The sequence below is a fragment of the Phalacrocorax carbo genome, chromosome 1 (assembly GCF_963921805.1).
Source record: "Phalacrocorax carbo chromosome 1, bPhaCar2.1, whole genome shotgun sequence".
NCBI lineage: Eukaryota > Metazoa > Chordata > Aves > Suliformes > Phalacrocoracidae > Phalacrocorax > Phalacrocorax carbo.
This window is the reverse complement of record NC_087513.1, coordinates 1,735,519-1,750,451: the sequence shown is the minus strand read 5'-3', so window position 1 is coordinate 1,750,451 and position 14,933 is coordinate 1,735,519. Positions and strand designations below refer to the sequence as shown.

Genomic DNA, 14,933 nt, shown 5'->3' with positions numbered 1-14,933 from the left:
AGGGGAATATGCGCATCAAATCCTTCACGTTCTTCCATGAAAAACTGATTTTACCTATGTAAGTTGAAGCTTTGAAGCAGTTGCTAGAGAGACAAGCTACTTCACCTTCCTCGCAAGCACAATCTGTTAGGAAATACCAGACTTGGTGAATCCTGGGTGGGAAATTGCTATAGCAACTTGTTGAACTTTACTCCTCATCAGAATGCCTGAAGTCCTCATGTGGTAGCCGCATGGCATACACTTCACATGGTTTTGTTGTGAGAGATCAGTTTAGCCGTGACCCAGCCGGTGTTGCTAATGGAGGAAGAGGATGCTTTTGTGTCCTGGGAGGATCTGATGTGAGGGGGAGGAATTAAAGCCGTGTTAGCAAACCAAGCCCTCTGCTGGGGATGAACCTGCATGGTTCCGTCGGCAGCAGAACCCGGTTCAGCGCTGTGTGTGCTGCTATTCCACAGCCTTAAATGCCGCCTGCGGATCGCGAGGATGGCCGGACAAAAGAAAACTGCTCCAGTGTAACTGTCGTGCTGGGTTTTGTGCTCTGGCAGTCTGGGTTCTGATTTGGAAGCCATGCATGGTTAGGCTCCCTGTGCTGCAGCACGCTCTTACAGACGGTCACAGTGGGGTTTCTGCACTATTTCCAAACAATTTCATAGGAGGGCTTTCTGCGAGAGGTTTCCTAATGAGCGCTGCTGTCTTTTTCTCATTGTTATTGCTCGTAAAGATAGAAAAAACAACTTTGGTGTTTGCTGTGCTTGCAGTGTATTAATATCAGCAAGCGTGCAAAACTCTCCATTTTTCCTTGTGATGTCAGTGATAGGTGTAAGGCAACTTGAAGGTATCAGGCGTGTGTTCTGTACAGAGCACCTGCCACAGAAACTGGTGAAGCTTGGCCTTAGGAAGTGCATCCCTTGACAGCCATCTTATTGCAAACTTCCCTTGCCTTGCTGCAGGGTGCCTTGAAGCTGCAGGGAGGATGCTGGGGTGACTGCATTCACTCTGCCCCTTCACTTGGAAGTCATCACCACTAGAGTACTGACATCACCTCTTCACTTCCAGGGCTTTACCTCCTGGTCTGAAGTCAGAAGGCGGCCCATTTCTGAACATGAAATGAAAAGGGGAAAATAATATTTCCCGGTGCCTCTCAGCACGGCTGTGTTGTTTGGAGTGTCACCTCTTTAAACCAGAGCGCTCCTGCGCTGGCAAAGGAAATGGGTCAGATAATTCAAGGAGCAACTAAGGTGGAACAGACCCAGAATAGCTACCAGTAAATTCATGAGGACCTCGTGTTTAAATTCCCCCTCCTTCCCTAATGAAGCATCAAGTCCTGAGTGCTATGGCTGGGCTTCCTGCACGTGTTCAACTAGTTCCTGCTAAACCAACGCTGCTTTGGGGGATTTGAAAGAAGGGGGAAATTAATGAGGTCTCTTAAAGAAAAACAAATAAAGTAAAATCCCTGCAGTGTGTCCTGTGAGTCCTGGTGGCCTCCCAGGGCTCTGCTTGCTCAGCCGACATGAGACTTTAGTTGTCTAATGGCCACACAGAGGTACTTGATCTAAGCCTGCTCTGTGGAGAGACTTGTCCCAAGACCAGGTTGTTTCACAAACTAAAGTCACCTTCGTTTTGGCAGCATCTACCCAATCCCCGGGAGGTTTAACTGGTTTACCAAGGGCAAGCCACTACCATGGCAGAAAATATTTTCATAGAGCATTCTCTCTGGGTTTTTTTGTGGTCCCTTTTTGGATTAGGATGCTTCTTCCGGTTGCTGTTATGCTTCATCCTAGAAGCAGCTGGTGGCACCTGACCACTCAGCGTGCCAGCCATGGCAAACTTGGTCAAGGTACCACGTGTGCTGTGAAGAGCTTTGTCACTCTCCTCTGCCGGTATTGGAAGGGGCGACAGCTTCTAGAGTAAAAAGAGATTTCAGGGTAAAACCATGTAATTACTTAGTTTTGTCCCTGTATAGCAGAGACCAGCCGATTGCTATCCATAGCAGTCGAGGTCTTTACTTGTTGCAGTTAGGTGATGCAGTATCATCTGTAATGAACCCTGTGCTCCTGAGTATATAAAGCCATGGCCTCTCCTCCAGCTCAGCGGGGTTTACGTTGAATGGGTGGCCGAAGTAGTCGTAGCGCAGTGTCTGTACGTCCCGGACGCGTTGATGCAGGAGGGAAGAACTGACAAAACCTCAAGTCTCCTTTGATCCTCTTGAGCAAGATCTGAAAGCACATTCCGAAAGCATGCCCACGGGTAGATTTGCAGAGATGGTAACGTCAGGCGGTGGCGATGATCTCTTCTGAGGCTGTGTCTTTGCTGGCGATGGAGTTGGAGCCTGGTTTTCTCTGGCTGCAACCCAGAGCCAGAGTAACCGTTTGCACAGGGAGAACACTTGGGGATCTCTCCCCCTACGTGCCCACCCATTTTGTTGAATCTTTTAGAAAGTTAAGGGCTCTGAGGTAACCTGCCCTCTGTCACACCTGGTTGAATTTAGCAGCTCGAGGAGGCTCGGCGGTGGCTGGGCTCAGTAGTCACACAGCCTTGTTCCTTTAAGAGGCACGTTGAGATGCTTAACGTGGATCCTAGGGAGCGTTGGGGTTCCCTTCTGACAGCTCTGCTCTGATCCATGCTAGAGGGGACTGATGATGCTCCTCCTCAGGCAGGATTTCTCCATCACCAAGAAAAAGACACTCTAATTAAGGAGGAAAGGGAAGTCCTGATAAAATATGTGTAGAATATTCACAAACAAAACCCAACAGAAAACCCCACATAACGAATGCTGGTCTGCCTGTATCAGCGGCTCTCCAGTGGCTAAAGCAAAACCTGGCACATGGCCCTGCAGTGGGGGTTTAATCTCTGCTCTGCGTGGGTGCGTGTGGTCCTTCTGAAGCCCCCGAGGAGAAACGATGACGCAGGGCTTGTTTCTGAACACCCCCACTGCTGAAGTGTGGTACTTGTCGTCTTAGGGATGTGGGAAGAGGGTTTCGTGTATCCACAATTACTCATCGGCACCAGAAGTATGTTTCCTGTTGTGGATTATTTAGTGACAGATGCCAACTGGCACCAAGGTGTTAATGTGAGCTCTTCACATTCTGCGAATTGTTTTGAGTTGGAGGAGGGACTTGTTGGTTGCTCTTTCTATTAACACAATCATCTAAAGTGCTCTGGAAGATGCTTTGTGCTCGAGATGGTTTATCAGTTTAGTCATGGAACATAGGACATTTAAAGAAGGTAAGAGAAGGCAGAAGTAGGAGAAGGTTCAGTGAGGGGTGAAGGACAGTGCTGTTTGTTTTTCTTTTTTCCTTTTTTTTAAGCCAGAGCTGAGCCTCAATGGGAAACAGGACAATTGTGACCTTCCTCTTCCTTGCTTAACCCACAGATACCTGTTTCCACGTTGTTGGGATGTCAAATAGTTTGTGCAGTTAGCTGAGGAGCTGCAGCGTGCCTCCAGCAGCAGCAGCTCTCTTATCAGCCCTGTACGTGTTTTCCCCGATGCAGTTTCCTTTATTTTAAATTGTGCCCAGATTTTCAGTGCATTTGCCCTTGAAGCTTTGTGCTGCTGTTTTAGTGCCGGTGCTTGCCGGATGATTAATCGAACTGATCCTGGGTCTGTGGATGTGAACAACTGTGTCTTTCATTTGCAGATCTCACCAATATATTTGAATCGTTCCTGCCCCAGCTGCTGGCCTATCCTAACCCTATAGATCCTCTAAATGGTGACGCTGCAGCCATGTACCTCCACCGACCAGAAGAGTACAAACAGAAAATTAAAGGTAAGGGCGTAAATAACATATTGCAGACTGAGTGGTGTTACTGTGATTCCACCCTGGGGGAACGAGGACTGTCTTCGCTGCGTGTTTGTGTGTCAGTGCCCATTCCTCCCCATTACAGGGGCCCCGTCCATTTCAAACAGGGGTAGTGGGTAGTCTGAAGTAAGGGGTGGGTGAATTGCTGCTGCGGTGTTTTTAATCAATTAGCAGCCCTAGGCAGGGAAGGCTGTAAGCAAACTGGGTTAGGATTCAACACAATTTTGAGAGATAGGAGAAATGATTCGGAAGAAAACGTGTGCGACCGAAGAAGGGACAAGGAAAACTGCTAAACAGCAGCGGGAGCATCCAGTTGCACAACTACTGGATAGAAAGTGGCTTGCTAGCGGTTCTGTGGAAAGCGATCTCAGAGCAGCAATCAAGGAATCAGGGATGCTGTTGCAGAAAGCACTTTCGTACTGTGAGACGGCGGGAATTTTCGGTAAATGCCAAGTAATCCTTCCTTGCTACCTCGTAGTCCAGCTGAGGCTTACTAGTTCTGTGCCCAGTTCAGGGATTGCCATTTAGGAAAGCTGCAGACCAATTAGTAAAGTCTAGCAGTGCGTAACAAGGGCAGACGGTCTTGAAGATATGTCTTAAGAGGAGAGAGGTAAAGAATTGGAGTTTAATCTGGAGGATCGAAGGGGGTTATGAGCTTTGACATGTCAAAGGTGCCTTCAAAGAGGCAGGGAATGATTTATCCTGTGATGAGTGTGAGCAGGATGTGGTCACAGGCGTGTAACTCTGCTGGGGGAGCCCAGGCTAAACATTAACAGTGACTGGTGAGGGTAGGTGAGCTCTGGCAGAGCCACTGAGAGTGCTGGTGTGTCTGCTCTTGGAAGGACATGTTAGATAAGGCTGAGGAATAGGGTCAGGACCTCCTTGGGATCAGGCAAGGCTCCCAGTAAGGAGACTCAAGTATTTTGGATAAGTCTGGCACTAGAAAGGCTGTCCTGGCAAGCTGGTAAGTGAGACACAAATTGAATTAGTCTTGCAAAGGTAAGAAATAAGATAAAAAATTAAGAATTGCGCTTTAAATTTGCGCTCTGCCTTCCCTAGAATCAGTTGCCTGCAGACAGGAGCAGGGCGCCATTTCCTGATGTGAGAAGCCTGTGGCAGAGCCGTGGACTTTATCTCTCGCTTGATCCAGTGAACACAATCAGCATTTAGTCCAGTGGTGGGAAATTTACAGCCTTTGGCCCAGATTTGGTCTTCAACTAAGTTTTTAAGAGACCACGACCGCCTGATTTTTTTTCTTTTGGTTACTGAATAACCGTAAGTTTTGTTTGGCTGTGGGAGCCCTGCCAGAAAGGTTTGTAGGGCCTGTTCAGCAAGGAGGGCCTCCATGAGCAGCACGATCTAATCACCTTGCCGGCGTGAGGTGGTGTAGCAGCTTTCCTGGTGGAGCATTGTGAAAGCTCACTCTCCTTTGGAAAGTGCAAATATCCCAGAAAGACGTGGGATTTGGTGGTGGAATCTTTCCATCAGCTCTGCCACATCGCTCCGGAGTGGTAAAACCTCGAGTCACTTTGTTCTGATGCGAAATGACTCTTCATCAGCTGCAATTTTTGTTTGAGGGTGGAACTACAAATGAGGCCAAGCAAAGCCGTGATTAAATAGTGAATTATTCAGCCCACTTTGCTTGGCTCCTCTGACAGCTGCATGACAGGATTGTAGGAACTACCCTGCAGATCTGGCCAGCTCACTATCCTGAAGTCCACTGCCTTTTTTACATATGACAAAGCTTCCAGGCAAAATGGTTTGTCAGATAAAATCTCCAGGGCCGACGCAGGGGACACTTTGGGTGTCCTTTATGCTTTAATGAAACAGAAATAAAAAAAGATACGCTCTGGAAAAAAAAAAAAAACCAAATTAACTGATGCTAGCCAACAGCAAGTGCTTCAAGGAAGATCTGAGGACATCCCTCAGGGAGGCTAAATGGGATAGTCGCCTTCCTCATTTCCATCCTGATGGCCAGGTACAGGCCACAGAGATGATCTGGAAGGAGTTTTTAAGTGCTTGCAACATGTCTCATGTTCTATATACCCAAGAGTCCTGCTTCTGCTGTCTCTTCCCAGGCTTGCGTGACAAGTATAAGATAGAGCTAAACGCTCTCATTCCTCATATTGTGGCGTTTTTAAAAATAGCCGTGGACATGTTAAAATTGATGCAATGGACTGTAGCAGCTTCTCTGCTCTGGGAAACTCAGTAGTGCAAATATATAATTTATTGCTGCTTTTCTTCGTTTTTCGGTTGTGAGCACCCACAGTTGTTTGACATAGTGCTAGTGAAGGGATGGGCGTAGGCTTAGAGACGTGGCTCAAGATTTGTTGTTCCTGTGATTCTTGGTATGAGACCCAAACAAGTAAGGATTTATCGTGAAACTTGTAAAAGTCTTTAATATTACCAATATACAGCTGGAGACTCCGATTCTTAGCAGTAGAGCCGTCAGGTAGGTGAAGCAGTTCATGGATGCAGAGCCAAGAGCTCCTTTTTGTGTTCAAAAAATGTGTAGATGTGGCACTTCAGGGCATGGTTTAGGAGACATGGTAGTGTTGGGTTGATGGTTGAACTTTATGATGCCAGAGGTCTTTTCCAACCTTAATGATTCTATGATTTAAGATCTCCCTGGCAGTCCTTGGTGCTATGGCCTGCCTGGTCACTGGTAGAGCACCAGAGGGTGGGCTTCAGACAGGCAAACATGGCTTAGCATTTGCTGGTGTTGAGCTGTCGGGATTGGCACTTAACTCCCGTGCAGGCTGCTTTTCTTTCTCTGTGGTAGATTTAATACAAAAACTTCTTTTGGGAGGGCGGCGGTGCTGAGTAACAGCACCTGAACGGTGCCAAGGGGCAGGTTGGGTGTTTGCTGGGAGCAGAGGACATCTCTGGGAGCAGTCCTCCCATCCCATGTGTTGGCTCTGAAGTTCCAGTAGAGTCCTTTGAAACACCAGTACGGCTCACAGGCATGTACCAGCCACGGGGCATAACCACAGCTTGTTCTTGTTGCTCCAGGGTTCCAAAACAGATGAATCAAAGTGGTAGGAGTGGGTGCATCAAGGCTTTCCCTTCTTGAACAGGCTTCTGTGGAAGATGGTTTGTCAGTACGTAGGTGTTGCAGGCTTTTTGCCATAATAGTCTGAAAATCCAAGTTCAAGACATCATTCAGCACAGAAGCTCCCTGGAAGTTTGACCTTTCCCAGATTAAACCTTAAGAAAAACCCAGCCCAGGGGCTTGGTAGCTCTCCTAGGTAGGAGACAGCATTTTAAGTTTGAAGTGCTTCAAGTTGTGTTTTAGCTTAGGCTTAAGCGGGCCTTTTCCATCAGTAAGAAACAGTGGCTTCTGTGTCCAGTCTCCAGTGGCCCAGAGAGCACTTGGAAGTAGTCAGTGAAGAAGCGCTGCTGGCCTCCTGTCCTGCCATGGTCACTGGCTTACGGCTACTGTGTTTGGGGACTCCCGAGGCAGCTACAGCAGTTGTTTAGGTGGGTTTTGGGGTAAGCGTAGAGGGAATGTATTTCTAAGGTGCCCAGGAAGGGGTTGTCTTTGTCATCCAAGGACACCCAAAGTCTTACAGCAAAGGAACTTGGGTTCCCTTTGCTGGATTGTGCCAGGAATAACAATTTATCTGGGTAAACACCCCTTTTCCAGAGTGAGATTAATTCTTGGAAGCAGTGGGAAGGGAGTAGCCGCTACAAGGATGTGTCATGTCGGCATCCCATCTCCCTAGCTCTGTTTGTCATCTACTGCCAACCCACCTTCCTGTGCAAGTTCTCTGAAGACACGCTGCTTTTTTGGGTCCCTCCTTCAGTTAGTCCCTCTCATCTTTAAACGGTTAGGTCCGAAACACCAGTTCTTCTCCCATTGCAGTGTCCATCTCTTTCGGCAGATGGTCCCTGCTGCAGGCTCTGTAACTCCTGTTCTCTGGTGCAGGCAGGAGACGCGATCGGGCAGGGCCTAGGCTCCATGGTGACATGGGCAAGCGCCTTCCAAGAAGGGATTCTCAGTGGCCGGGACCTGTGCTCCATCGTCAAGGGTGCTTTTCTGTTGATACTACATGGACTAGAGCAGCCTGAGAGCAATCTGAGACCTTGAGCGCTCCGTGCTTCCTGGTGTTTACATAGCTGCCTTCAGTACTTTATCAGTTCTTAACAGGTTCTTGTAAAACAGATTTGAACAGCTGCTTCTGTAGGCCGAGTCAGCAGGTTAATAATGTATATCAAACAGTTAGACTGGAGCTGCGTGCGTCATCGGGTGGAGAAGCTGAAGCTCACTGGGCTTAGAAGCACCTCCCAGCCAGCTCTCACAGCTTTTCCAGGGTGGAGCAGGTCTGCCAAGGCCACCAGCTGCTCCGTCCTGGGAACTCCTCCATGAAGTGCTGGCTTTGGGTTGCTCTGCCTGTACTATAGTGCTGAACCCAGCGCGCTGCGTTTGGGCTCAGCGTCTCTGCGTCAGCTCCAGAAATGCAGAAAAAACCAGGATGATGATGCAGATCTCTTGCAGAGTATTGTCCCTTCTGCTAGGCTGAAGGGTGGAAGTGCAGAGGGAAAGAGGGACAGCTTTAAGAACAGCCAGGCTCTGCAAAGCACAGTCTTTAAAACCTGTGTTGTAGCACTTGGTTATCTGGCATTAGATCCATCCTCCCGCAGCTTTGTCAGTGTATCCACCTGCTGATACAGTGTGGAATAAAAAACAGTGTTCTGTGTTCCTGGAGGAGAGATGCCCCCTGTGGACCTCATTCCCTGGGAGGAATTAAAGAACACACAGTTGAGATGGCTGCTGGGCTGGGACTGGCACGTGACATTCACATTTCCACACGGGGGCTCATCTTCGAGCACAAAGGGATGCTGGTATTCCCTCCTCCTTCAGTTTAATACTGCTGTTTGGAGGAGGCTTTGTTGTATTTTAGTACATCACTTCTTGAGCAGAGCCCTTCTCGCTCTCTGCAGCTGCCTGAGAGGGGCTGGAGTGAGGGGGGGGCTGGTCTCTGCTCCCAAGTCACCAGTGATGGGACGAGAGGGAACGGCCTCAAGCTGCGTCAGGGGAGGTTTAGGTTGGAGATGAGGGAAAATGTCTTCCCTGCCAGAGCGGTCAGGCCCTGGCACAGGCTGCCCAGAGAGGTGGGGGAGTCACCAGCCCTGGAGGGGTTCAAACACCGTGCAGACGTGGCACTTGGGGCCATGGTTTAGGAGGCCTGGGGTGTTGGGTTGGTGGTTGGACTTGGTGATCCTAGAGGTCTTTTTTAACCTTAATAATTCTATAATTCTTCATACAATGTAGCTACTTTCTCAGCGTGAGGTGGAAAAGAGGAGATAAATAGGAGGAAGACTCGAAGTTGAGGCTGAGCACCCCTTCTTTAGCCCAGCTTTGTGCCAAGCTTACACCCCTGCTCCATTCTGCACACTTGTGTATAAGGAAGGGGCTTTCTCTGCTCGAGGTAGCCTGCCTGCTGGGGGCACGATCCCTCCCTCGGATCTTGGAGGGGACGCTGCGGGAGCTTCCTGTAGGAAGGGGATCGTCAGACTGATCCAATCCACTTTGTGTTGTCTTTTTCCTCTGTCCCTCTGTGACCGTGGAAGCCAGACAAGCCACGGCTGGCAGCGGTTACTTTACCTGCCTGCAGGAATCCCAGTAAACCAGTTTTCCTGCTTGCTGCCCAGCTTCCTGCTTGCTCCTGGCCGAAGTTCAGGGTGTCGATCTGGATTCCTAGAGCCAGTATGGTGGTTTGGACCCCGCTGTGAGACACTGGGTCGGTGACCAGCAGCACGGAGGGCTCCCCGCGGGTCCTTCTCAGCTAATCCTGTGGCTGCAGCCTGATGTGAAGCAGGTTGCAAGAACTGTGATCTGAAAACAGAGCCTGGGGCAGGCCCTGTCAAGGCTGGGGAAGGGAGCTTTTGCTTTTTATTAAAAAAAAAAAAAAAGGTAATAGTGCAGCTATTCCTGCAGTAGCCTTCTGCTCTGCTTTCTCTGTCCATCCTTCCTTAAACCCTGCTTATGCAGAGTTTAGTCTGGCCCTTAGTTCAGCTTCAGAGATGGTTGTTCTGTGCTATCTGGTTAAACCCTCAGATCTTCATTTCTTAAAGTCAGGCTATAGAGTGACATCTTGATGGCTTTTTAGGCTTGTTCTCTAGGTCACCACGGTAGCTCCTAGTTTAGCCTTAAACTGAATCCTGTCCTTTTAAGAGAGATACACCGTACCGGGGAGGACTTGGGTTGTTTCCAGCTACGAATTTATGTGATGCTGACGTAGGAGCCTTGGGATCGTACTTCTTTTCAAGGGTCTTGGACGTCTCTAAGGTGTCCATCGGCTGTTTTCACACGTTATTGGACAATGCTGCCTTTGGTCTGAGAAATATGGTAACCTATAGGAGTGTCAAACATGATGTGACCCAACCAGCCGTTGGTGGTAGTTCGCCCATCCTCTGCCTGTTGAATATATGCTGCTGATATGTCTTTTCTTTTCTGTCACATACAGAATACATTCAGAAATATGCAACAGAAGAAGCACTAAAAGAGCAGGAAGAAGGCACCGGGGACAGCTCATCTGAGAGCTCCATGTCCGACTTCTCGGAAGATGAGGCTCAGGATATGGAGTTGTAGTAGAAGAGGCAACCTGCTTTTCAGAGAGACTCTAATTTCCTAACCATGAGAAGCAGACTATAATATTCATATTTAAACAAAGCAATTTTTTTTATTACTAAACAGGTTTTTATGAATAATAGCATTGATATATATATATATATATCACCCTTTAGATCTTGATTTTCTTGGTCATTTCTCGAACCCGAGGTGCATAGCATATTCCCACATTCCATTTTGGTAGCAATATGCAGCCCGAATGCATGCATTCAGATTCCATTTGGCCAAGTCAACTTGTGTGCTACTGAACTGTCAGCTAAAACAGCTGCCCTGGTAGGTAGGGAGTTAGCAAAAAGATGTTTGCTTTCTTATCGATGTTTCCAAAGACACCACCTTGGATGCTAAAGTGGAACAGCGTTTTCTCAAAGCATAAAATCTGGGGGATGATATACTAACCGTGTAGATCAGACAGTGGAATAAAAGGTGCTCCTTCAGGTCAACCTTGCTGATCATATTTTACGTGGAGTCACATTTAAAAGAAAAAAAAAAAAAAACAAACAAACCGTAAAATAAAAACAAACAATACAAATGCATGGAGCTATTCAGAGCATTGAAGCTTAAAAGTTTTGACTTGGATTTTAAGTCCGTTTTTATATGTGGACTCCTGCCTGCCCTTCTGAACTGTAGGGACTGACAACCACTGGTCTCTTTGCTTTTGGGACTTTTGAAAGCCTTCACCTGGATGTTATTCACTTTCTTGGTCTGGATTACGAGCTGTTCCCTTTTCGGGAAGGAAAAAAAAAAAGGAAAAAAAAAAGAAAACAAAAAAAAAAAACAACCCACAAACCACAACCGATGCTCTCTGAGCAGTGCTTTGATTTAGCTGGAGCACATGTGAAGTCAAACTCTTACTTTGTCATAGTTTTGAAACTGCTGCCCTTTAATGGCTTCAAGTTTGCTTTTTTTTTTTTTTTTTTAATTTTCTCTTGCTTGAAGTATGGTTAAACACCTCGCAAACACTCTCCATCTCCCAAGAGGGTCCTCTGACCAGATGGATTAGCCTTGCTGAGAGCTTCAGATCCACGAAGATCGGCCCATTGGCTGTAGTCCACGAATCCATCGGCACCGATTTTATTTTCCTTCCCCCGCCCGCCCCGCTTCTGCACCGGCTTGGTTAGCCATCTGCTTGTGTGTGTACGACAGGATTAAAATTTCTTAACAAAGAATATGATCTAGAAAAATTTGAGATGAATAAAAAAAAAAAAAAAGCCTAAAAGCACCAATTGAGGAAGCAAGTGAATCCGCTCTGTGTTGGTTTGGTTGGTTTGGTTGGTTTTGGGGGTTTTTTGGGTTGTTGGGTTTTTTTTTTTTTTATTTCTGTTCCAGGATGCTTCGGAATTGAAATGTTTGATTTCTCCTGGTGTCTTTCAGCAAGCGGAGCTTTTCGTTTGTTTGAACGCTATGAAATCTTAATACAGTAAATGTCTGCCTGGGATGCCGGTATACTTGAATTTGGATAATTGTGCATTGGCGATTCAAACTAAGATGGATTCTTAAAGCTGAACGTTACCTGCTGTATTCCTTTGGGTTTTTGGAGGGGTTTGGGCAAGATGGTTTAGTTTGTGGTGCAAGCTACGGGACAGTGCATGGAAAAAAAAAATGAACCCACCCTAAGCAACTCTCGAGCAGAGTTTTGAATGTCAGACTGGTACATTTGTCGTTTTTCCCAGAATCGGGTGGGTTTTTTTTCCTTTAGAAATGCCACCGAGTTTTGAGTCGTTGGGGTTGGAAGGTTACAATCCTATTCTTAATTCATAAAGCACAATCAATTTATTTCTTTTTTTCTCTTTTAGGGGGGGGGAACCACCCTCATGAAGTACCACTTTGCTTTAGCATGATTTTCCTTAATTAAAACACACAAAGAATTTCCTTTCTGTTAATTACGGGCATGAAGCAAAGGTTTTTCCTCTCCTTTTCCCTTTTTATTTTAAAGCAGTAATGTTAGGGCTGTGGCTAGTGACTGTGCTGAAGTTCTCTATCTAGCATTTGTGGCTTGTCGGAAGGGTAATATTAACTATTTAACATGTAATGGTGTACTTAACTCTTATCTAGCACGCTGTTTTTCTCATTACTTTGGGGAGGGAGGGGCCACGTTTTGCTGGCACTGTTTAACTTGCTTACCTGCTGACCTAGCAGTTTGCTTGTGCTATAACCTTTACTGTAGGTGCTACTTAGGAGTAGAGTAAGTGCTGGGTGGTGATATCAGTTTAAAAGATTAAAAAAAAAAACAAAAAACCAAAAAAAATCACAATAAAAATTTGTATTTTTTCAATATTGTATAAAAATAGTGTTCTAATTACCTCATCCCCCTTCCTTTGCAGGTTTTTCTTCCCCATCACGCCATCCCCTAACTCGGATTTAGCACATCAAACCACTCGCACGTGTGCGTCCCCCCTCCTTTCGTGAAACGTGTATTCTGCTAAACCGGCACACACGCACACACCCCCACACCCCCCCAAAAAAAATAATAGCGGTGAAGCCGCAGTTGGCCGGGGCCAGCTCCTGACCCAGGCGCGAGGACGCCCAGGCGGTGCCGGCTGGCGGCTCAACGGGTCTAGGGCACCAAAAACGCCTGTCCCCAGCCCTTCCCGACGCTCCCGAGCTGTGGCAAAACTCACCGCCCCGGCACGGAGGGTTACCCTGTGCCCGGCGGCGGAGGAAAACCCGGCTGCCAAAATGCTGCTTGTTTAAAAAAAAAACAAACCAAACCCGCCTGTCCTTGGATATAAGATGCTTCTGGGGGCTGAGGCGGGCTGGGCTCCGCTCGGCGGGTCGGGAACGCCTGCTCCTGCCTGCCTTGCACCCCTCTGCTTCTTCCCCTCCATCATTTTTCACCTCTTTTTTTTTCCCCAAATTTCCTTCATTCTCCCAAAAGAAACTCCCCCCCCCAAAAAAAAACAAAACCCAAAACAGTTTGTAAATAAAAACTACACCTACGTAGTCTGGAAGAAAAGGTGGAGCCATATCGAAGCAAGATAGCTTTTTTTCTTTCCCTTCCTGTTATCTTGAGGGGTGTTTTTTTTGTTGTCTTCAGAAAACAGTGGTGTTGCCACCCTGAGCTGTCACGGTGACAGGAATTTCTCAGCCCGTGACGGACCCGGGGTCGAGTTTCCCGCTACCAAAACTTGCCACAGCCCCTTGGCGCTGTTTTGGAAACAACCTTTGGCTTCTATTCCTGTAATCTCTCCTTTTGCCGCCGCCGTGGAGGTTTTTGCATGACATGAAAAGCTTGAGTTGTCGTGTCCCTTGATGGTGGCACCTGGTGCCTCGGGGCCGGTCGGTGACCCTCCTCGCCGAGTTTTTTCCTGGCCCGCAGGAGGGTTTGGCGGATGCGGAAGGGTGCCGGCGTGGGGCTGGGCCGGACCAGAGCTTTGCCGTCATCCCTGTATGGCCCAGGCTTGTCCTCCTGCCTCCACCGTGTCCGTGGTGGGACCCCAACCCATCTCTCTCCTCTTTACGTGTCCACCCGTCCCTTAACATGTGCCAGAGAGACGGGGCTCCCCTTCCCATCCCCGCCTGGCAGGTGTCGTCCATCGGCAGGGACCCTCCTGGCAGACCATGGGGAAGGCTGGGAGGTGTTTTGATTATTTTTCTCTTTTTTTTTGCTTTTTTTTTTGCTCGTCCGAGTTCTGCTGGCACTTTAGCAGGGGTGTTTGCAGCATGAGAAATGGCCATGATTTTACTGCCTGTGTTTGGTACCTATCGTGTGATACTTGAAGAGATCAGGAGTGTTTTGCCCTTTGTTTGAGTCGGCTCTTTGTTTTGGGGTTGTTTTTTTTTTTCTCCTCTTTTTCTTGCGTTGTTGATGTAGTGGGCACATCTACCACCCTGACAAAACGCCTCTTCTCTAAGAGTATAACCTCTCCAATAGTTGTGTATAATTAAAGAACTGTAAACTTTTTTTAAAATAAAATATGTATATACCTTGAAACTCGGCTGGTGCTTGATCGCCGACAGCTTGGTCTTGCAGGAAAGACCCCGGACCTTGCGGCGTTGACTCTGCATCCCACCACGACTTCACCCATGGCCCATCTATGCCAGATCAAAGCCATCCCGGGACATCTTCTGCCTGGAGATGCTCTGCTGGAGGTGGAAGCAGAGGTTGTTGCGCACACCCAGCGCGCTGGTGGTAGTGCTCAGGGTAGCCACTGCCTCCAGCTAATGCAAGCGGCTGGGTGAAGTCCTTCCATGCCCAGCGACTGCGGCTGAGGCACCGAAGCTGACTTTTAAGGTGTTGGACTGGAAATGAGGGCTCAGGGCAGCCACGGGGCATCCGTCCCTCCCCATCCCTCCACCTGCGCAGCCTCGTAGGGTGGATTTTTTTCTGAGGTCTCTTCTTGCAGAAGGACAAGTTATGACAGGTAACGCTGCAGCCGTCGTGGGAGCTGTGTTTGGTGCCCTGGGCCGGTAATTATGACAGAGGTGGCTGTTTTCTGTATCATCATGCATAGTTTTAGCCTGATGTTACGTGGGGATTGGGATAACGTGCGCAGGGGCTG

General features: G+C 47.9%; 1 protein-coding gene across 3 annotated transcripts in view; it reads left to right on the top strand.

Annotated features, from left to right (window-relative positions):
• UBE2H (ubiquitin conjugating enzyme E2 H) overlaps window positions 1-12,884 on the top strand; it is a 54,590-nt gene extending 41,706 nt beyond the window's left edge. For all 3 annotated transcript variants that reach the window (XM_064441744.1, XM_064441741.1, XM_064441748.1), the window contains 2 exons: window positions 3,639-3,767; window positions 10,271-12,884. In XM_064441744.1, coding sequence (XP_064297814.1) covers window positions 3,639-3,767; window positions 10,271-10,395 — 254 coding nt within the window. In that variant the 3' untranslated portion in view covers window positions 10,396-12,884. The remainder of the gene's footprint in view (window positions 1-3,638; window positions 3,768-10,270) is intronic.
• Window positions 12,885-14,933: the final 2,049 nt, after the last annotated feature.